The sequence below is a fragment of the Cheilinus undulatus genome, linkage group 18 (assembly GCF_018320785.1).
Source record: "Cheilinus undulatus linkage group 18, ASM1832078v1, whole genome shotgun sequence".
Taxonomy (NCBI): domain Eukaryota; kingdom Metazoa; phylum Chordata; class Actinopteri; order Labriformes; family Labridae; genus Cheilinus; species Cheilinus undulatus.
The window spans coordinates 39,760,532-39,782,309 of NC_054882.1; the positions used below are offsets into that span (position 1 = coordinate 39,760,532).

The 21,778-nt window shown below is 39.1% G+C and overlaps 1 protein-coding gene across 1 annotated transcript in view; it reads left to right on the top strand.

Annotated features, from left to right (window-relative positions):
• Positions 1-348: 348 nt before the first annotated feature.
• The window catches only part of kcnk5a (potassium channel, subfamily K, member 5a), a 38,787-nt gene continuing 17,357 nt past the window's right edge, over positions 349-21,778 (top strand). The window contains exon 1 of the mRNA XM_041813498.1: positions 349-801. Coding sequence (XP_041669432.1) covers positions 616-801 — 186 coding nt within the window. The 5' untranslated portion in view covers positions 349-615. The remainder of the gene's footprint in view (positions 802-21,778) is intronic.

Here is a 21,778-nt window from a genome sequence, read left to right on the forward strand (position 1 = left end):
CTTTATATTGCGGCTTAGTTTTACATTGTAATATGAGCAAATGCCCAAAACCAGGCCAATGGAAGAAAAAGTTGACATTACAAAGACTTCATCGATGAATTCATTCGGAGGGAGGTTTTGGGTATTGCTTTTAAAGTTTTAGTTTGTTGTCACGTGTTTAAAAGTTTTTAAATAACTTGCTGTTGATATGTCGGCGCTGTACACCTGTAGATAGATCAAATGAAACCTCGAGGCTGCATACAGAGGAGGTTACCCCCTCCCTACATCGATTTCTGGGCGGATCTTCTTCACTCCTCTCTGTTCACTCTCTGTCCAAACTCTCGCCAGGCACTGTTTCTTCAGCTGCGCACGTGGAAACAGTACTACTACAGCAGCAGCTGCTCCACGCGCTCTCTGCTCCGTTCATTACTTTTTATTGTTAATGTCGCGAGCCCAATGCTGCCAGCAGCGGCACGTTCCTTTCATTTTTTTCACGCGGAAGAAGGCACTTTTTGTAGACCTACAAACCTACTGAGAATGAGTCCTGCATAACTTCGGTATTGTTGTTATCTACCCCCCTCCTTCTTCTCTCTTCCCCCTACCCGCGCTCTCCAAGCTGAGCCATTACACAGAAGTATGGTCGATAAAGGCCCCTTGTTGACTTCTGCTATCATTTTTTACCTGTCCATTGGGGCAGCAATTTTTCAAGTCCTGGAGGAGCCCAATTGGAAGCAGGCTGCCAAGACGTATAATGCACGGAAGGATAAAATACTTGAAGACTATCCTTGTCTGACGAAAGAAGATTTGAACAAAATATTAGAGGTATGCTTTTCCAACTCCTGACCTTCTTTACCCTCCTCTTCAAACTTATCTGAGTGCTCTGATGGCTGGAGAATGAATCAGCGTTCAAACATGACTCTGCTGCAGCTCTTCTCACTTATTTGTCAGAGGTTGTGACACATGATGAAGGCTTAATGATCCTCAGCTGGTTTGGAAGCTTTCACCAAACACTAACAAAACCTCTGAGGAAAGAAAGTTGGCCACTCAGAGTTCATCTTTTAGGTCAACACAAAGGCTGGGAGACAGGAATATTGTAGTCAAGTCAAAGTACACAATCTTTGATTAATATTTACACAAGTATAGAGAATGACTGGTCTGTGACTCTACTGAATTGTAAAATTAATTCATCCAAAGTTTACTCAAGTCACTGTCCTAACAAGTTTTGCTATGTGAGGAAAGTGAAAAGGAAAGTCTTTATGTGCAGTACAAAACAAGAGGATATAAATCCCCAACCAGGTTTGATTAAATTACTTTATTATACCAAACAATGCAGTTTTGGATGCAAAGTTGAACCCTTGTCTTACTCTGTGCTGCTGACCATCATGTGATAGCCAGATGTCTGGCCAGGTTCACCAGTTAAAGACAGCTTTGGCCAACTTTTTGTCATTTCTAGGTTATAGGTAACCTAGAGCTATTATATTAGGGTTTTTGTTTGTTTGTTTTAACATGGGAGACCACATGTATGCAGAAAGTTTTAAAACCACACTTCATAGGGATGCACAGTTGCGTTGGTTTAACATCAATATCTGCCTTTTGACAGACTTCTGCTAACAGGCATTGGGCTGTGTTAATTTCATCGACTAAAACTATGACCTAAAATGTTTGTTGACAGCCTTTTTTCATGACAAAAACTAGACTAAGACTAACAAAAATAAATCTGTCATGACTAAATCTAACAAAAAGTTGGTTTATCTTTCTTCAAGATGACTAAAACTAGACTAAAAAGTAATTTAGTTTTGGCTGACATGCAGAATCTATGATATTTCTCCACTGTGGGTAAATCTGTCAAAAAACAATGCGTCAGATTTTATGCCTCTCAGCTGTAGAAAGCAGGGACCCCATGTTTGGCAGAGTGCAGAGAACACAGTACCATAATTTGGTACCAGATTAAGGCTGGCCACACACTACAGGATTTTAAGCCCGATTTGGGGCAAGATTTCCCTCCCCCATGATCATGGTGGCGTATCCCAGAGGAGCCTCATTGCAAACGACTGTTTGCCTGAGCAGTTTTGTTTTTTTTCTGAAGTGACGTGATCACGTGAGGTCGTATAGGCAGGTTGGCAGGTGTGTGGTCTCCAGTGATCTGACAGTCTGGCTGAGTCGTCTAGTGTGTGCGTTCAGAGAATTAAAGATGAAAAATCTTTGGAAATTGTCCTGAAGTCTGTTTGTCTCCCACAGTTTTAAAAATCGTTCCAGATTTTAAAAATTGTCTAGTGTGTGGCCGGCCTTAGGCAAGAATGAAATAAATGAAGTTAAGACTAAAATGTGAGGACTTTTTACGGACTAAAACTAGACTAAAATGTTTTTGAGTTTTTTTTTATTGCAATTGCAATTTGATATGTGACTATCCTTAACTTTCTGTTATTCCTAAATAAGGGCTGAAAAATTCTCTAAAAATATCTAATCCTGATTATTTTGACTCGTATTTGCAAATTGGATATTAATTGTTGCATTGAAGAGTTTTTTGTAATTCTCATATTTAATTAGAAAAAAATTACAAAAGAGAAGGAAGGATTTTTTGATAGAATATTCTAAAAAATGTCACTTGAATGATTGCATGATATGTCATGCATAGCATCTCTACTGCAAAAAAAAGTTTAAAACTCCTATTTTGACACAAATTTCAGGTCAAAGAAATATTGCATGCACCTTCTGGGATTTGAAAATTGCAGCAGGCCATATTGTGATTTAATCTAATATTCAATCAATTGCCCAACCCTAATAAGCATAAACAAATGTCAGTTGCAGGTGTTTATCAGTGGTGTCATGTTAATATAGTGCTGGTAGAGATTCTTGGTCACCTGCTGGACAAACTCTGGTCTGTTTTCATGTTAAAACATGTTGCTATTGTGGATGTGGTACACCAAAAATTTTAGGTCTGAACTACATTTAAATACTAGAATTAATATGGGATAAAATTAATTTGGCAAATTTTGCCACATGAGATTTTGGCAAAAATCCAATATTTTCCATCCTGAATTTTTACAATCCGTGTATCTCTAGTATGGCTGGGGAATTGATTGAAAATTAGATTAAATCGCAATATGGCCTGCTGCAGTTTTCAAATCCCAGAAGGTGCAATATTTCTTTAACCTGAAATTTATTTCAAATGTATTTCAAATCTAATATTGGGTTGGTTGTAATATAGAATGGTTTATTGCTTGTGTTTGTTGGAAAATGCATAAGATGAGGAACTTAAGGCATAATCGCATTTACAATTGCAATTGCAATATTGGGTAAAAAAAACAAAACAAAACTGCATTATATCATTTTTTTTCCCCAAATCGTTCAGCTCTAATTTCTAGTATTAAACATTCTAATCCTCTGATTGCATGGACTGAAAGATTCATACAGGCTGTTTGTGGAAACGATTTCACAATGAAAATTCCATAGACATGACATCTCACAGAATCAAACGTGACTTCAAAATGAAAACAAATACGATTGACATCATTAACCGGTGCTATTTGTTCAGTTTTTCTGCGATAAACAAGAAAAGGTTGGGGGCTAGATTATGGCTGAGAAGATGGTGTGGGTGCAGCTTATAAAGTTTGCAGTGCATGCAGGTTTGCATGCTCGGTTTATGCAGAAATATACCGATCAGGAATAGTAGCGATCAAACAATATTGTCAAATCGCACATTCAGACCAAGTCATGCGGACTTAAAATTAAACTTCACTGGTAACTGATGCTTTCTAAAATGAAGCAAAGTAAAAATTGTCCCCCAAAAAGCCGTAATTAAAATTAAAATGCCTGATTTTAAAAAGTACATTTGCACTAAAACCTAAGAGATGAAAATGTAGGCCGTCACTCTCCACTCCTGGTGAATACACCCATACTAACTGATTCTCTTTGCCTGAAGGCTTGAACTTTTGAATATAACAGCAACCTGTCAGACAGGTATTTATCTTTAAATTCTCTACAAATTCCCTTTGAATGCACATAGATTAACCATGGTGTTATCTTTGGTGGGGTCACTGTGTTCATGTGTTATGATGATAATTACTTTATTACCATTGGATGGTAATGACATATTGTAAATCTAGCAGACTGCCTTTCTGGTGCTGTGATTATGATTTTGGGTGTTGGGGGCTGATATGCAGCCTTGGCCCTAACAGCTGCAGTACATGGTGTTCCATTCATAACTTCTTGTACAAGAAACTCTTGAACAAGTAGTAAAGTCGGTGCTATTGACCCACAGTTTTACCAGCATGATCGTAAGTCAACACTCCTGTAATTTCACAGCTGTTTGCCCCATGAAAGTCTTGTTTGTTCACTGCCCCGAAATGCCGAGGCCTTCTGACCTTAATTCTGAACATTTGTTTGAAATACTTGTGTGTGATGAGACGGTAGTATCTAAATGTATCAGGGGCAAATCTTCAGCATGCAGAGAGGACTCAGGAATCTGTACTAAAACATGAAAATTTGAGAGTTTTTTTTTGCTTTTTGCACTTGCAAATATGAGCAGAAACATGTCTGAACCTGTCCCCCTTTTTGGGCCCACATCAGTATTAGGGAGATTTATTATCCCCCCTGACCCCCCTTCGGCTTCCTTCTGCATTTTGTGTTTGGGGGGACTGAAAGGGATATGCCCCTGAACCTCCCCCCATTCATGGCATCTCTAACGGTCAAATCCCTGCAGTGGCCTAATTTCAATCACTGTGGAGAGATTTTCTACTTTCCCTTTTTGCAGCTGTGTTGATTTTGAGTTGAACTCTTGAGTGGAATCCACTCGACTGAAACAGAAACTTTTCTTGCATCTGTGTGCTCTCTGAAGGAGAAAGAGCAGCATGGTGCCGTGTGTGCACTTTCAAGGCGCTTTGAGAAGATAATTTAGTATCGCATGTTTAACCCTTTCCCCAGTTACCACGTCACTTTTACTTTCATGTTGTTCTACATGAGTAATCAGTCATATCACTGAAGTCTGTCTATCCTAATCACTGAAGGAAGGTACAATCTTTAATGCTAAGTCCAGAGATCTTTTTACATCTCAAAACTTCTAGACAATTCCAGCAGGACAGCTCAGACAATCTTCCTCAGTGGGTTGTTCACACATGCACCCGACAGAGGGAGGCTCTCTCTGTTGGATGGGAGGGGGGTGGATGGTCTTTACATGAAAATTTTACCCTTAAAACAGAATCTTTTAAAGGAACATGAAGATGACGGTGTTTTGCATATGGATTTAAAGAAACAACTAGAAACTCTGTCATGCCAGTAGCCAATGATGATGATGATGATGATGGGACTTTGTAAGGACAGAATGCATACATGTGTTTCCTACCACAGAGAAGTGGTGTATATTTCAAGTTGCAACCTCCATGTATATTTCAAGAGCAAAAAATTACAGTTCCTTGGGCATCCACTTGAGGCTGCTTGCAGAAACAGCATAAACTACATATGGTGCCGTTCCAATTCATTCAATACAGCAAGGTGCTCATTTATTTGAGTTTCCTTTATCAAAAGATGGAAAGGTCACCAAACAACCAACCTGTACCATCCTACTTTCTTGTCTATGTGACTAAAGCATGGAGCTACGAACCACAGACACACTGCTGTCTGTTGATCAGTCAAAAGAGTCGTCACTTCCTGTGCCACAACAGTGATCAGGGAAGTTGTTAGGCTGTTTCTGGGGGGGCTGAAGCCACCCCAAAATGTTCAGGTGGTGAATGTGCAGGTCACAACTTGTCCACAAGAGCGTTGTTTTGCTTTGCTTGACTGATATGACCATAAGCCAGAACAGTGCTGCTGTTAGTCAGGAGGCTTGAGACCCACCTCAACTTGACCATTTTGTCTGTTTCCTGGTTGATATGAAGTTAGTTTGAAGGTGTTCTCACAGTACATTTCTGTGACCACAATGCTGCATTACTAGGGATGTTCCAATACTGTTTTTTCCTTCCCGATACGATTCTGATACCAAGGTGCTGGGTATCAGCTGATACTGAGTACTGATCAGATACCAGTGTGAACTTTCTAAATAGATTAAAAAAAGACCTTCAATGATACGTTTACTGGTGTGGATTTAAGAATTAAAGTCACCAAAAGTCACACAAGCTCCAGACTCGCTGAAAATGCTGCTGCAAGGGGTTCAAAGGCATCAATAGTGTCAATGGGAAAGCACAACAGCTACCTTTAAGAGGAAAACAAGCAAGAGGCAATGATTTAAGGTTTAAAGTTTTTTTTACTTTTGATAAACTGTGTCTCTGGTCTGGAAGGCATTTTAAAGATCACATTCAGAGAAAACTGTCAGGCAGACCCATTCTTTGCTGCTGCAGTGGATCCTTTGCTTCTTCTTCACTGCTCTAAAACAGTAGCCCATGCATGATGTGTTTTCTGGCAGCGAAGATGAATTGATTTCCGGTTTATAGCGCTAACAGCTAGCATGGCTTAATGGAGCAAAGTATAAAGCTAAACCAAACGGTATTGGATCAGTGCATAAACTCGTGTACTCGCTGATACCAATACCTGCATTTTAAAGGTCACATATTTTACTCTTTTAAGAAGAGTTTCTATCAGTCTCAGAGATCCTTAAAACCTGCCTGTGAAGGTTGTTGCTGAAAAAATACTCTTGTATTGGATTTTTGCATGTCTAAAAATCCCTCTGTTTCAGCCCTTCTCAGAACGAGCTGTTTCTGTATCTGTGGCTTTAAATGTTAATGAGCTGTCTGACTACACCCCTGACCACACCCCCTCTGAGGAGACAATGTCACAATGTTACAGACACTTTTATCCAAAGTTATGGACCTGGCTGGGATTCGAACTATCAATCTCCTTAACAAAAAGTCAGGAGGGTAACCCACTGAGCTATCCAGCATCTCGGCTGGCAGCTGAGAGGAAAATCAGGACACAAGGGTGGAACTTTCTTCCAAGCAAGGAGGGCCAACCAAACCTGGGGGCGGTGCTAATTCCCCCCTTCATGAGTCATGAGGGGAACATCTGAGGTCCTGTCCACATGGAGGCCAAAAAGATATATTGCCATTTTGAAAAATTTTTCTGTAAAGAGGGGATTGTTACAGGAAATACCCGTGTAAGCATGAAACCACTGAAAATGACTGAAAACGCTGAAGTGCGTATGCCAAGCCTGTACGTGGCGCTGTGTTGCTGCCACGAAAATGCACCAAAAGAGAAGAAGAACATCACAGAAAACTGACACAAACTTTCTTGTAGTTGCCCTTCTGGTTGTTCTCCGCGTTGGATTTAAGAACATATGGTGTGTGCGTGTTTTGTGGAGGTGGTAAAGGAGCATCAGATTTTTCTGTAAAAGCCATAACAAGCTCAGTAGCTTCTGCAGCACAAACACAACCGTGTAGTCCGGTATTGTTGTTTTGGCTGGACCGGCGCAGGCGCCTTAAGGGAGCTATGCTATGTGTGACGTAGGCTAATTGTTTCAAGAAAGATGCAGAAAGCCGTCCACACGGAGACAAAACGGTAGTTGATTCCGGATTTATGCACTCTAGAACCCGTTTTCAAAACGTATCGTTTACAGTCACCCAAAGTGTTGTGTCTGTGTGGATGAAACGCCGATACGACAAGAAACTTTTGCGTATACGCCTGAATTCATCTCCGTGTGGACGGGGCCTGAGAATTCAGCACACATTTTCTGAAAGGTGGGGGAGGGTATGGATTTTTCTGGTACTTGAGGGGATTGTGGACAGACCAGGGGTACATATTTATGTTAGAAAAGCCTGAAAAAGGGATTTTTGCATAATATGTCCCCTTTAAGCAGTATTGGACATATTTTGGATACCGATATTGGAATGGGAACAACCCTATGACAGCGTGACAGGTGGTGGGCAGTATACTAATATCAATACAGTCACTCAGTGGTATAATTCTTACCAGATTTTTGCTGCATTGCCATCGCCAGTTTTATTTTGGAGTGATATGGAGTGCTAAGTGATAGACAACAGCTCAGTATGTGTCCCATCATCAGCACGTATTATTCTGACACTAAAAACAGCCAAATGTGACAAGTTTGTGTCAGCGTTATTAACATAGCAGAGAAAACAAGTATGTGTGTTCTCTCCTCTTCAAGTTTGATGTGTTCAATAGCGGCAACATTCAGCAAGGGTTCTGGCTTTGCAAAGCGTCTCTGTCAGCCTTGTCTCTAACGACTCAAGTTGTCTTGAGCCCATTAGTGCAGCAATTCATTTTATAAAGGCTTCAACAACTGTTTAAAGAGTTTTTTTTAAATCACGACTCACTTTTTCAAGTCTGTCGATAAAAAGAAGTGGGTTGTGAGCAGCTATAAACACAGTAGTGCCCTGCACTAGCTGGTATTTTTGCTAAAGCTTAGTTTAATCAATAATAAGCCTTCTGTTTCTGACAAGTCCTTCACAATGAAAGTCTGTGGTTTTGTTCAAGCGCTTTTATTGCGAACGCCTACATCAGGAAACTTAACACGCCTCAGTAGGAGAGAAATTAAACCTAAGACTGGATGCAGTTACTAAAAAGTGAACAGAGGGAGACTTACTGAATAATTTTTCTTTAGCTTATATTCAGACATGATTTTGTCATCACAGGCTTGTTTAAGGGGGAGAAAGGATGCTAGTGCCTGTAAATTCATTCAAATGTTTTTCTTCTTAACTCATTGAGTGCCAGCCCTTTTATAAAATGGAAAGTGGCGTGTGCCAATGTTTTTGGCCATTTGGAGTCATCTTTCAAGACCCACAGAATATTTTGTACTATGACTCTGAAAACACATAATAGCTTAAATGAAGGAACAAACTCTCTATTTCATCATGGAAAAAAACCGTTTGTTTGCACCTTGTTCCTTTCTTGATTTATCTGAAGTTGAATAGAGGCTAGTTTCATCAAAAAGACCACTTTTTTTTCTAGAAAGCTGAGAAAAATGCATTTTTGTGAAAGAGAGTCTGCCGAGCAAAACAGTGATTTGAATGTTATAATTTTGCCCTCGATTACATAAAATACATCAGAAAATTGTATTACAAATGTTATTTTATTGTAAAATTAAAAAAAAAAAAAAAAAATTACAGCACAATACAAACTGGACGGCCTCCGGACCCCCAGTACGCCCACGTCCTCTCCTGCTTGCGTGTCCCCTGGCACTGCCTGTAAATTATAGAAGCAATATAATATATAATGTGTTTTTTATATATAATATATAATCTATAATATAGAATGTTTTTTTGTTCTTACCTCTTTTTCTGCCAACAGTGTTTTAGAACTGCAAGGGGCTTGCTTTTCTCTCAAGCCTGCTTCTGAAATCACAGGAGCATGAGTGATGGTTTCATTCGATAAATTTGGCTGAATAATCAGTGGGTTCCTAAAGTTAACTTACCTCCATCACTCTGGGACGGAGAACAAGATCCGCTCCGCTCACTCAGCAGCCATTCCTCAGAGTCTGGGTCAGAAAAGTCTGTCTCTGAAGTGTCATCGCTGTATGTATCAAGCTGGCCAGTGGAGGCTCTTTTCTCTGACGCATGGGGGAGACCTGGCGGCATTCTTTAGCCTCTTGGCTGGCCGAGGCAGATGAATGAACGCACTGATGCCTGGACTCTATGTCAGTCCAGTTACCGATTTCTCAGGTAAAAGTTTAAAGTGTCTTCCAGCGTCCGCTGGCAAAACTGGCCACTTGTTCCCTCTGTTTTTTGGAGGGCATTTTGTGCCGATACTGAATATTTTAGAACTTTTAGCTTAGATTACCTCCATCCTGGCGTCTCCACTTCATGCTTTGATCTCAGTGGCTTTGATCTACCGTCTTCTGTGTTCTGACTATGTATCCCAGAAGCCCCAAAATTTCTCACAGGGAGCGTGAGAGCGCCCCCTTGTGCCAGCCGCCAAAAAAACACTGACGTATATGTACGTCAGTGGCACTCAATGAGTTAATTCTATAATACCAGGATATAATGATGATATAACAAAGAGCAAAACATGATATAAATGAGAGATTCTGTTTCCTCGGTATCAATGCTATGAGTAGTCCAACACAATCACAATGCCAAGAAATGAGCAGAGAACATTTTTAAAAACAGAAAATGTAATTAAACTGTATTAAAGTTCATATTTCTGGTCTATATGGTCTTGCACACATCACATAACATACATCATCACAACGCCTGCTCACCAGCTGTGATTTTTCTGTTTCCTGCTGTGTTCACACATTAACTCTGCAAAGAAACATTTGAGGAACTTGTCGGGAGTTTTGTGCATGTGTGACTCAGCTTCAGCAGTATTTTTCCTCTGTCTTTTCTGGGACACCTGCTGCAGAGACTGTGTAGTCTGTATATTAAAACACATAAAAAACAAAGAATAGAACCTTTTACAGCTTAATTTGCTGACAAATTTCTATTAAGTTTCCACTGTGGAAACTTTCCCCAGCTTGGTAACAGCTGAAATATAAAGCAGACTTAACAAGAGAAGGCACCACTCTTGCAAAAGTTAACACTCACTGTTTCATTAACAGGGAGTATACTATTAACTACAGGAGCCTTGAAGTGGTCACGGTTTACAGATTGAGTTTTATAGTCCATCAATGTGGGCTCTTGAGGCGAGAGGAGAGGTGGCTGTGTGTACATTATGTGTAATGCAAATAAGAATTGAGCAGTCCTAAAGTGTAAGCTGCATGCTCTGTGGGCATGTGCTTACAGAATAACATACTAACAGCAGTATACAGGTTTGAATGCATGTGCATGATGTATGATTAGTATTTTGCAGCATTATGCTTTTATATCGCGCACTGATTTATCTATACATGCATGTGATTAATTCATTACAATGAATGTTTGTAAACCCATTATTAAAGCTGCAGAACATAACTCCTCGCTGATTTACTTTACATGCAGAGTTTAAGATGTGATAACATCTTAAACCCCCATCAGAGCTTACAGATAGATGCTGGTGTATTGTAGGGATGTTCTGATACCATTTTTTCCTTCCTGATACCGATACCAAGAAGTTGGGTATCTGCTGATACCAAGTAATTGCGGGGGGGGGGGGGGGGGATTGCCCATCCTTTTATGTTTCATGTTTAATACACCACAGGTTATAGCAACTATCACAGGTAGACAAAATAACACTAGCTGGAACAAACTGTAAGCTGCACCAGTCACAGGTACAGTCCCCTCCAACAGTCTTTATTTTTATTATTTTTTCCTTTATTTTTTCTGATGAGTGGTTAGCATCTTCTGGTGTAGCCTCTGTACTTTTGTTCCTGAAGTCTACTGTGAACAGTAAATGGTGATACCTTCACTCCTGCCCTCTGGAGGTCGTTGCTGATGTCACTAACAGTAGATGGTGATACCTTCACTCCTGCCCTCTGGAGGTCGTTGCTGATGTCACTAACAGTAGATGGTGATACCTTCACTCCTGTCCTCTGGAGGTTGTTGCTGATGTCACTAACAGTAGATGGTGATACCTTCACTCCTGTCCTCTGGAGGTTGTTTCTGATGTCACTAACAGTAGATGGTGATACCTTCACTCCTGTCCTCTGGAGGTTGTTGCTGATGTCACTAACAGTAGATGGTGATACCTTCACTCCTGTCCTCTGGAGGTTGTTGCTGATGTCACTAACAGTAGATGGTGATACCTTCACTCCTGCCCTCTGGAGGTTGTTTCTGATGTCACTAACAGTAGATGGTGATACCTTCACTCCTGTCCTCTGGAGGTTGTTGCTGATGTCACTAACAGTAGATGGTGATACCTTCACTCCTGTCCTCTGGAGGTTGTTGCTGATGTCACTAACAGTAGATGGTGATACCTTCACTCCTGTCCTCTGGAGGTTGTTGCTGATGTCACGAACAGTAGATGGTGATACCTTCACTCCTGTCCTCTGGAGGTTGTTGCTGATGTCACTAACAGTAGATGGTGATACCTTCACTCCTGCCCTCTGGAGGTTGTTGCTGATGTCACTTACAGTTGTCATAGGGTCTTAATTTACAGCTCTCATAATGTTTCTGTGGTCAACTGGTGCTGTTTTTCTTGGTCTACCTTTTCAACATCTGATACTGGGTACACCACTGGGTTCTTTCTTCTTCAGGACATTCCTAATGGTTGTACTGGCAATGACCAATGGTTTGCAGTGGCGCAGATTGATTTCTTATCTTCTCTCAGCTTCACAGTTGCTTGTTTTTCACCCATAGATAGCTCTCTGGGTTTTATATTGGTTACACCTCTAATTATAAATGCAGTCTGCACGGGCAAAACCCAAATCTGAAACTGGACATAGACATTCAGCGCTATTTATTGTGTGAATAATCAATATCATTGGGTGCGTTCAAACAAATAATGTTATCTTCAAAGTTGTGTATCAGATCCAGATGTAAATACCTGCAAATAAAAACTGAAATGTTGATCTATTGTCTCATATTCATCTTTTGATGTCAAACCCAAAATGTTTTTAGTTTACAGCAAAAATAAAGGAATTGGGCCCACTGCTCCAAAACTTTTTTAGGGGACTGCAAAAGTAATAAGGGAAACTTACAAGTTTAGATCTGTGACAGTATGTTGCCTTTTCCCAGATAACTCAGACCATGCTTTTATTCTGAATTTGTTTCCTGAAAGTTCTTTATCTGACAAACAGCCTTTAAAATGAAGAGTCAGCAATATGTCTTTATGGCTTTATTGACATTCATAAATTACAATAAATTGAAATTAGTAAAACACATGGCATGTTCATCCTTCACTGTACAGCAGCATTTCCACAATTGAAGCATGCAACAGGACAATTTGAAACCTGAAAATCATCTGAGGCCCACCGAAACCAAAACCCTCTCCAAAGTATTAAAACAATCAACCGAGAAGTGCTTACCTTCAGACAGGAATGAGATTGTATTCCGGTCCCCATAGGCAGTTTTAACAGAGGGCAAAGGTGTAGCAGCCTGGGGCTTTGTGCTCCAAGGGGCATTAATCAGTGAGGTGTGCGTCAAATATGACAAACAGGTCTAGAATAGATTTAAATGATTAAGACAGACCCTAACTGCAAGGCCCAAATCCCTCAAACAACCCCAAAATGTCTTCAAACAAGTTATAGTTAGGTGGACATGATGACGCAATGAACAGATGGATTACTGCATGCTTAACAGTGTGCACTGAATAAGGATGTATGATTTGTGGCAGAAGCATGGATTTTGCACCGATAGAGGTCATGCACAGTGCTGTGAACAAGTATTTTCCTCCTCCCTGATTTCTTTTCTTTTTTTTTTTTGCATATTTGTCACTGAAATTTTTCAGATCATCAAACAAGTTTTAATAATAGACAAAGATAACCAAAGTGAATACAAGATGTAGATTTAAATAATGACTTCATTTAAGGGGAAAAGAAGCTATCCAAACCTACCTGACCCTATGTGAAATAGATTTCTTGATTCAACAGGCCTGGCAGGGGAAGCAATTGCTTTTTCAACTTAGGGCTAGGTAGGTTTGGATGGCTTTTCTCCCTTAATAAATGAAATCATCATAAAAAAAAACTGCATTTTATATTTACTGGGTTATCTTTTTCTAATCAATATTTTTTTGATGGTCTGAAACATTTAAGTGTGACTAATCTGCAACAACAAACAAAAAGAAATCAGGAAGGGGGTAAAACTCAAGGCCTGGGGGCCAAATCCTGCCCATGGAACAGTTAAATCCAACCCTCAAGATAATCTCATATTTCATTTATAACTGACCCATCAGTCTGAGGTCTGCAGATTTCCTCAGGTATAAGAATGTAAATTTAACCTTGATGATTTCAGATATCCTTGTTAAGTCACAAAATCTGAAAAAGTAAGGAATAAAAATATTTAGATAAAAGTCAGGAATGCGGGAAAAGAAATTAATTTGTGTAAATTAGCATCTCACAATTAGGACTCAAACTAGAGATTTTGACTTTTAATTTCGTACTTTAAGCAGCTCAACTCATAATCTTATTTAGCTTATATTTTGAGCTTTAAGATTCATAATTCTCATTTTTAAGTGATATTTTGACCCTTTTTAACCAGTTATTTTGTATTTGACCTCATATTTTCAACTCTAAACTTTGATTTCATAATCCCATAGTTTGACCTTTTAGACTCACAATTTAAAAATTTGAATCATATTTTGTCCTTTGATTTCATATTTCAAATTTTATTTTATATTTTGACCTTTTAAACTCATGATTTTGACTTTCTTTCTAATATATTTGCCTTTGACAACATTTTTTTTTTTAATTTCATGTTTTGACCTTTTTGAACTAATAAATGTTCTTTTCTCAGATTGTGAGCCTTTAAAACTGATCTTTATAACTCTTTAAATGTCAAAATCGTTTATCATCAGTGCTGAGTTTTTTTCATATTTTATTACCGGGGAAGCAAGGTTTACAGTTCCTGGTTAAAATGGTGACCCCATTAGGCCCTCAGGTTAGTTCTGTATCCAGAATCCAGCCCCTGCTGTAAATACTCTTCTCAGCATTATAAAATGATAGAATGGCTTAAACGCCTGGAGGTTCGAGGCTGTGTAAAGCTTCTACTTTCAGATCAATTTGGAAAGAACAGTTACTCAGTAATATACCTATGAAAAGAAGTGATACCTTTTATTTTCCTTGGCTGAAACCATTCGAGCCAAAAGTGACCTTCAAAAAGTAAATCAATGACCAGATATGCTTCAAAGGTGCCTTTCCTTAGTCCAGTTTGATTTGAATGTGCTGCCTCTTAACTTGGAAGTAGAGCATTGGGTTATTTGAAGTACTCGCTGCCTTGTAGTCGTGCTACACATGACTTTAGGATCACGTTCGTGTGGTTTAATAAGACATTTGAAAACCCTTCTCACAGACTGCTGTCACATGCATGAAGTGATCATGGCCTCAGGTTGGAATAAAAAAAACCGGGCTGAATAAAGCAAGACTTTGTTTTCAGGAATAGCTAACTGTGTCATGTGCCCTGGGAGCAGTCTGGGGGACGCTGGCTCCAAGTAGACAAGTCTGCACTGACGTCACCAAAAAACAAAAGTCACTGAATCCTTTGAATGAAATGATGTAGTTTGATGTCATGGCTGTTGTAATGGATTAGTAAAACCTAATTGAGTCCTATTATAGACATGTGCAGGGCGCTGTGAGAATATTGGAGTACCAATTTCAACCAATCGGCACAGCTCACGTTTAGCAATTAAACTGCAGAAAACCCAACTAATCTTCAAATGTCAATAATTTAATGGTTAACTCCAGGATTTTACAACCTTGCTAATCTTTCTTTGTTTATATGACTACAGGCTCCTTGTCTCAGCAGATTCTTTATTTCAGCAGCTGCATAACTATCTGCAATAGCTACGACTGAACTTTCTGAGTTAATGGATCTGATTCAAGTGTGCATTCACTGGAACGGTTTGTTTTTGAAATTTACAGAAATGTTTTTTGTCAGGCTGTTGGCAGGTGCATCCCAGTAATTTAGAATATTATCAGAAAGTTGATTTTATGTCAGTAATTCAATTCAAAAAGTAAAACTAATATAGATACATGACACACAGACTGATACATTTCAAGTGTGTATTTCTTTAAATCTTGATGATTATGGCTTACAGCTAATGAAAACCCAGATTCACTGTCTCAGAAAATTAGAATATTATGAAAAAGCTGAATATTTGAGGCTCATGGTGTCACACTCTAATCAGCTAATTAATTCAAAATGCCTGCAAAGCTTTCCTGAGCTTTTAAATGGTCTCTCAGTCTGGGTCAGTAGGCGACACAATCATCGGAAGACTGCCGATGGGACAGATGTCCAGAAGACAGTCATTGACACCCTCCACAAGAAGGCTAAGACACAGAAGGTCATTGCTAAAGAAGCTGGTTGTTCACACAGTGCTGTATCCAAGCACATGAGTGGAAAGTTGAATGGAAGGAAAAATGTGGTTTAAAAAAAAAAAAAAAAAAAGGTGCACAAGCAACAGGGAGAGGATTGTGAAATGGAGCCCATTCATGAATTTGGGAGAGCTTCACAAGGAGTGGACTGCAGCTGGAGTCAGATCCAGGACATGGATTACAACTGTCCCATTCCTTGCGTCAAGCTCTTGAACCAGGGACAACATCAAAGGCATCCTACCTGGGCTAAGGACAAAAAGGACTGGACTGTTCTCAGTGGTCAAAAGTCCTCTTTTCAGAAAGTAAATTTTGCATTTCATTTGGAAATCAAGGTCCCAGAGTCTGGAGGAAGAGAGGAGAGGCACAAAATCCACGTTGCTTGAAGTCCAGTGTGAAGTTTCCACTGTCAGTGATGATTTGGGCTACCATGGCATCTGCTGGTGTTGGTCCACTGTGTTTTATCAGGTCCAAGGTCAGCACAGCTGTCTACCAGGAAATTTGAGAGCACTTCATTCTTCCCTCTGCTGCTAGCTTTATGGAGATGCTGATTCCATTTTCCAGCAGGACTTGGCACCTGCCCACACTGCCAAAAGCACCAACACCTGGTTCAAGGACCGGAGTATCCCTGTGCTTGATTGGCCAGCAAACTCACCAATCAAGAACCCCGCAGAGAATCTATGGGTGATTGTGAAGAAGAAGATGTGACACACCAGACCCAACAACGCAGAAGAGCTGAAGGCCACTATCAGAGCAACCTGGGCTTCCATTACACCTCAGCAGTGCCACAGGCTGATCGCCTCCATGCCACGCTCCATTGCTGCAGTAATTCATGCAAAAGGAGCCCTGACCAAGTATTGAGTGCTTACATGTTCTTATTGTTCAGTAGTTGAATATTTCTGTTAAAATATATATTTTTAATTGTTTTTAAGTAATATTTAAAATTTCTAAGACATTGAGCTTTGAGTTTTCTTTAGCTGTAAGCCACAATCATCAAAATTAAACACTTGAAATATATCAGTCTGTGCATCATGAATCTATATAATATATGGGTATCAACTGTTTGATAATTCTCTTTTTCACTGAGATGCACCTGTAAGTCAGCCACAATCAGCAAACTGCTGAAGCTGTGATCTCATACTATCATGCTTTAATCTAGTTTCACTTTCATCTAGTTGACTAGACACAAACAAAATTGACAATTAATCTGACTTAAATTTGTCACCTCTGAGCATCCTTATGATAAAATAGTCCACACGGTTTAAAATAAAGGTATAGCTCTTCTTTTCATTGTTAAATTACAGCACTAAGGCAAAGGAGAATAAAGAAAAACACCAACTATGGTGTGGATAAAGTCTTAAAATCTAATGTAGTATTAAAAACCTCATTGAAAGCAGCAGCTCATAAATATGTTGATGGTGTAAAATGCTCCTCATTACAGAAGTAGAAGTTTGAATCCTGTCATTGTCTGGGAATTTAATAGGCTGCTTTTTATGTCCGTGTAAAATCCATGAATGGTTGTAAAATGGATAGAAGTCGTTTGAATGGGTTTCTTCTAATTACACATTATGGATTAGCTATTGTTCTTTTAATGTGAGACAGAGATTTGATGTCTCTTTATGTGGCTTTTTTTTTTCCCACCACTCAGTTGTTTCATTTGCACTCACAGTGAAATCTCCTGCTTTGCTAGCTGTTCGTCTCCATATTAGAAATCAATACACAAAGACATGGAAGAGCCTGAGTGACTTTATTGTTAGTGAGTCAATCAAGCAGCTGTGGTCTTGTTGTGGTCTCACATGATACTGGGAATGTGAAAACAACCTACAAGGCGGCCTGGTTTACTGGGCCACCAGCTGTCCTGATAACAGTTGGAGTTTGTCATCTTGGTTGTTACTGTTCTTCGATTATCAGCGTGTGGCGGGGGCAGATTGCTGCGGCTGCAGTTTGGACACACTTTCAGTTCTATTAAAGTTGGGACATCTTTCTCTTTGTAATACTCTGTATAGAGTTCATGTGGTCATAGGATTATTCTGAAACATGTTGGTGTTTCAGGGCATTTTTATTGACACTACATAAGTGTTTTTTTTCACTACAGTTTTTAACTTGATTGGCAAAATTTGATGTATATTTTAATATTTTTACTTTTAATTAATAAGAAATGAATGTGGCCTGCTGCAATTTTCAAATCCCGGAAGGTGCAATATTTCTTCAACCTGAAATTTGTGTCAAAATAGCAGTTTGAAACATTTTTTGCAGCACAGACGTTATGTATTACATATCGTGCAATCTTTCAGTGGCATATTTTTTAGAATAGTCTACAAAAAAATCCTATTTTCTATGTTTTTGTATGTTTTTCTTGTTAAATATGAGAATTATATAAAAATATTCCCTTTGATACAACAGTTAATATCCAGTTTGCAAAATCCTCCCAATTAGATATTAGATATTCTGTTGGCTATAGTTTAGAATGAATTAATGCTTGTTTTTAATGGAAAATACATGAGATGAGGACTGTACAATGGCACAGCAAGAAGGTCCCTGGTTCGCTTCCTGGTCAGGGCCTTTCTGTGCTGCGTTTGCATGTCCTCCCCGTGCATGCGTCGGTTCTCCCCGGGTTCTCCAGCTTCCTCCTACCAAGAAAAACTCATCATCAAGTTAAGTGATGACTCTAAATTGCCTGTTTGTGTGAGTGTGAGTGTGCCTGGTTGTCTGTCTCTATATGTCAGCCCTGTGATTGACTGGTGGCCAGTCCAGGGTGTACCCCGCTTCTCGACCAATGACAGCTGGGATAGGCTCCAGCCCCCCCCACAACGCCCAACGGGATAAGCGGTGTAGAAAATGGATAAATGGACATGAGATGAGGAAATCCGATGATTTTCCCAAATTGTTCTGCCCTAATTCTAATAAAAATCTAACTAAATTTTAATGTGCTTGACACCAAAGCAACAAAAATAAAAGTCTGGACACCCACTGATTTAGCCAATCTTTCATTTTAATCAACAGATAAACTGCAGGCAAACATTGGTAACATTTTCATGTACTGAGGTTGTCAGAAAATTCCATACTTTTAAATACCATGGGTTTTAGAATGATCAAGGGCTGGATAATATCAAGTCAGCGTTTACCACAGAATGACGGGACTGTACTGCCCTGCCTCATTCTTTGTGGTTTTGTCTTTCTGCTCTTTTAACAGTATTCATCAACTATGTATAGCACAAAAACACTCAAATATCACTCACTCTGTGACACGTTTGACTCGACATTCTGTAATCATAGCTGGTGAGCTGCATGGGAAGGCTTGTTGATAAGTTGGCATACTGCAACCATCATCCTAGAGTGCAGGAGTTCAGGATGTCACTAAAAGAGAGGAGCTACAGAAGAATGTGGGAATGACAGCATAATTTCTAAATCACGCTTTAATCAGTGCAGTTACAGAAGGGGTCCACTGGTGGATATCACTCTCATGCACACAGATGCTGATTAGGGCTGAACCATTTTGGAAATAATATAATTGCAATTTTTTTCTCTGATATTGCAATCTGATATGTGATTATCCCTTAACTGTCTTTTATTCCTTAAAAGAGCTGAACAATTCTTTAAAAATACCTCATTCTGATTCTTGGATTGAAGGGTTTTTGTCATTGTCATACTGAAAAAGAACAAGTACAAAAATGAAGGTAGGGTTTTTTTATGGACTATACTGAAAAAGAAAAAAGTACAAAAATGAAGGTAGGGTTTTTTTATGGACTATACTGAAAAATTTGCACTTGAATGATTGCATGATATCTCATGCATAACATCTCTGCTGCAAAAAGAAGTTTAAAACTGATATTTTGACACAAACACGGCTGATACCGAGTCCTGATCCGATACCAGTGTGAACTTTCTGGACTGACTGTGCAGAGTAGCAAATTATTTTAGACCTATATTTGACTCAGAAAATAGACTCATAATGTACAGCATCTCTGTGACCCTAAAGTTGTTTTTCTGAATTTTACTGCTAAATATTAAAATAACAATAATACAGGGGGCTGCATCACAGGCTCTCTCTCTCTATCTCTCCCTATATTATGCTCTATCCAGGCAGCATGACGTGAATGTAGAACAGCCGACAGACAACTGACTGACAGACCCTTACAAAGAGCACACAATATGGCAGTTAGCATTCAAGCATTCGAGCTAGCAATAATAAATGATTGTAATTTAATTAAAATAGATTAAAAAGATGTTCAATGTCGCGCTTACTGGTGTGGATTTAAGAATTAAAGTCACCAAAAGTCACATGTGCTCCAGGCTCACTGAAAATGCTGTAAGGGATTCAGAGGCATCTAAGCGTCAATGGGAAAGCATGACAGCTAGCTTCAAGAGGAAAAACAAGTAAGAAGCAATGATTTATGGTTCAAAAGTTTTTTAACTTTTGATAAACAGTGTCACATCTTGTCGTGTACGACAGCGCTGGTCTGGAAGGCATTTTATTGATCACATTCAGAGAAAACTGTCACACAGACACCATTCTTTGCTGCTGCAGTGGCTCCTTTGTTTCTTCTTCACTGCTCTAAAATGGTAGCCCATGCATGACGTGCTTTCCGGCAGCGAAGAAGGATTATTTCTGGTTTATAGCGCTAACATTTAGCAATGCTAAACGAAGAAAAATATAAAGCTAAACCAAACGGTACATAAACTCGTGTACTCACTAATACCTATACCTGCATTTTAAGCAGTATCAGACATATTTCCGATACTAAAAGGTAGAAGGTCAAAGTAAGTTGTGGGAGAGTGAAGACGCTGAGGCAAAGCATAGCTGAACAAGCTAGGATAACAAAGAGCAGAGCCTCAATCTCTAACATTAAAGCTGGTGCATTGACATTTTATCAGTCAGGGCTGCACAGACTGACGCTCGCAGATCTTTGACGTAAAGATCAGTTATCTGATTGAGATCGGTCTATCTGAAAGCCACTAATTGCTCCTCATTTTAACTAAACATCAATGGTAAACAACTAAACAATCTATGGACAATGAATATACGACAGCCTGTGGTTCTTACTGTAAACACGTTTTACTGACATTGACTTTATTGAATCAACATATGCTGTATTGATGTAATTGATATTTTCTGCCCTACATCTTGTTTTAAATTACACCGATAAATCTTTTAGCAACCAGCTTTAGTAACCCAACATCATTTATGTCGAGCATCTTTTTTTTTTTATTGTAAATCTCTTTACAGTTATTTTAACTTTTAGTTCCTATTGTTGAAAGTTTCAAACCTGTTTTCTGTTTCTGTCAGTTTTATCAAAAAATCTGTTTACTCAGGGTGTAGACAATTGTCAGACACTATTAAAGTCCAGAGGAAAATCTCCAAAGGTCATCAGAGACGTCAAAAGAACTTTCTTTTACTGCAGCTCCTTGCTGACAGCATGAAATTTTAAGCTTAGGATGTTTTTAAAAGCATTTTTAACATTCAGTCATGTTTTGCTGCAGGCTACCCTAAGGGCATGGTTTTTTTTGTCAGCTTTTGTCACATATTTCATCATTTCTTTCTGACCCACTTTCTCTAAATGAAAGTGTCCGGCTAACTAATTCAGAATTCAGGAATGCATCTAATAATGTAACGATAACTGGTTCATTTTTAAGTCAGTACCATACCAGACTCTGCAGATACATATTCTTGTGTCATACTTTCAAAGATCAGTTAACAAAAAAAGTAAGATGTGCACTTTACTGTTATTTTAAACAGGGAAACACAGAATATATTTAAGATGCAGAATCGAGATAATGATTGGTTGTATCTCCTCTTTGATCAGTCACTTTTTAATCAGCCTTGCCGATATGAACTCACCATTTCACTTCTTTAGAAATGTTGCTCAACATTGTTTCCACTGAAGTTTGACTAGACTTATTAGCGGTGAGTCACAAACCAAGTAGTTTGATTTTGAAAGCAAGGAAGGAAGTATTCTTATCACATAAGTTGCG